Source organism: Bison bison, unplaced genomic scaffold (genome assembly GCF_000754665.1).
Source record: "Bison bison bison isolate TAMUID 2011002044 unplaced genomic scaffold, Bison_UMD1.0 scf7180017858024, whole genome shotgun sequence".
NCBI lineage: Eukaryota > Metazoa > Chordata > Mammalia > Artiodactyla > Bovidae > Bison > Bison bison.
Genome location: NW_011488597.1, coordinates 10,054 through 11,404, shown reverse-complemented (window position 1 = coordinate 11,404; position 1,351 = coordinate 10,054). Strand labels below are relative to the sequence as shown.

The 1,351-nt window shown below is 65.4% G+C and overlaps 1 protein-coding gene across 1 annotated transcript in view; it reads left to right on the top strand.

Annotated features, from left to right (window-relative positions):
- The first annotated feature begins 654 nt into the window (after positions 1-654).
- Positions 655-1,351, top strand: part of LOC105004280 (cytochrome P450 11B1, mitochondrial-like) — a 4,984-nt gene continuing 4,287 nt past the window's right edge. The window contains exons 1-2 of the mRNA XM_010861841.1: positions 655-893; positions 1,268-1,349. Coding sequence (XP_010860143.1) covers positions 655-893; positions 1,268-1,349 — 321 coding nt within the window. The remainder of the gene's footprint in view (positions 894-1,267; positions 1,350-1,351) is intronic.

Sequence of the window (1,351 nt, the reverse complement as noted above, 5' to 3'; positions counted from 1 at the left end):
TCGCCCTCCCTGCCGGTGACCCCGTCTTCTGGGTTCTCTGCTCCTCAGCTGGGCCAGCCAGGCCAGACACACGGGGCCTCGGCCACAAACTGCCCTGGACACCAGTGTGCCAGTGGGGTCTTTGCATCCCCTAAGTGCCCTCTGTGGGACTGCAAGCCCCCATTGGGAGGGACCCTGGCTGGCTCCTGCCTCCACCCCTGGACTCAGCATCCGGCCCTGGCAAGAGTAGGCAAAACCCGGGGCTGCAGGAGATGAGAGCCCAGCCCTTCCCACTGCTCCCCGTTCTGGTCCTTGTAGAAGAGAGACGAACATACCCAAGGTCCCCTTTCATCCCTTGCGAAGATAAGGCACCCATCCATCTTGCGCCTGTCCCATACTGGAGGGGGAGGAGGCCTCCTGCCCCCACCGCCACCCCTTTGGGTCCGTGCTCCAACCCTGACCCATTCCCAAGAGCCACCCACCAGCAGGCCTGGGTCACTGCCAGACCCGGTGCCATCCATCTCCCTCCTCCTGCTGGAGGCCTTCAGCCTGAGCGCAGCCCCAGGCTTCCTGGTCTGGCCCAGAGCCAGTCTGGCCTGTGACGTGATCAGATCGCCTGGGCAAGCAGGACCAGTGAGATAAAAGGAAGGGGCTGAGGGGGTGGGGAGCAGCAGGATGGCACTGTGGGCAAAGGCCAGGGTGCGGATGGCAGGGCCTTGGCTGTCCCTGCACGAGGCACGCCTACTGGGCACCAGAGGTGCTGCAGCCCCCAAGGCGGTGCTGCCCTTCGAAGCCATGCCCCGGTGTCCTGGCAACAAGTGGATGCGGATGCTGCAGATCTGGAAGGAGCAGGGCTCTGAGAACATGCACTTGGACATGCATCAGACCTTCCAGGAGCTGGGGCCCATTTTCAGGTAAAGCTCTCCCCGCTCACCTCAGCGAGAACACCCTCACGTTCTGTCCCCCTTGGTGCCTGAGTCCCACTGGGCCAGGGCTGTGCCACATCCCACTGACCACATCCTGGCAGGGGCACCCGGGCCGCAGGGAAGGGGCAGGGAAGGGGCTCCTTGGGGCAGGTGTGCGTCTCGGCCACCGCAGACTGGGGCCCTTGGCGAGCAGGAGCCCTGGGCGGCTCGCTGCTGGGAGCACAGAACGCAGACCCCAGAGGAGAGGAGGCTTCAGTGAGACCGCGGGAGGGCCCGCCTGCTCTGATCCAGCGCCTGGCTCTATGGAGCGGGGACCAGGCAGGACACGGCCCCTCAGCAGACCGCAGAGCTCTGCCCCACAGGTACGACGTGGGAGGGAGACACATGGTGTTCGTGATGCTGCCCGAGGACGTGGAGAGGCTGCAGCAGGCGGACAGCCGTCACCC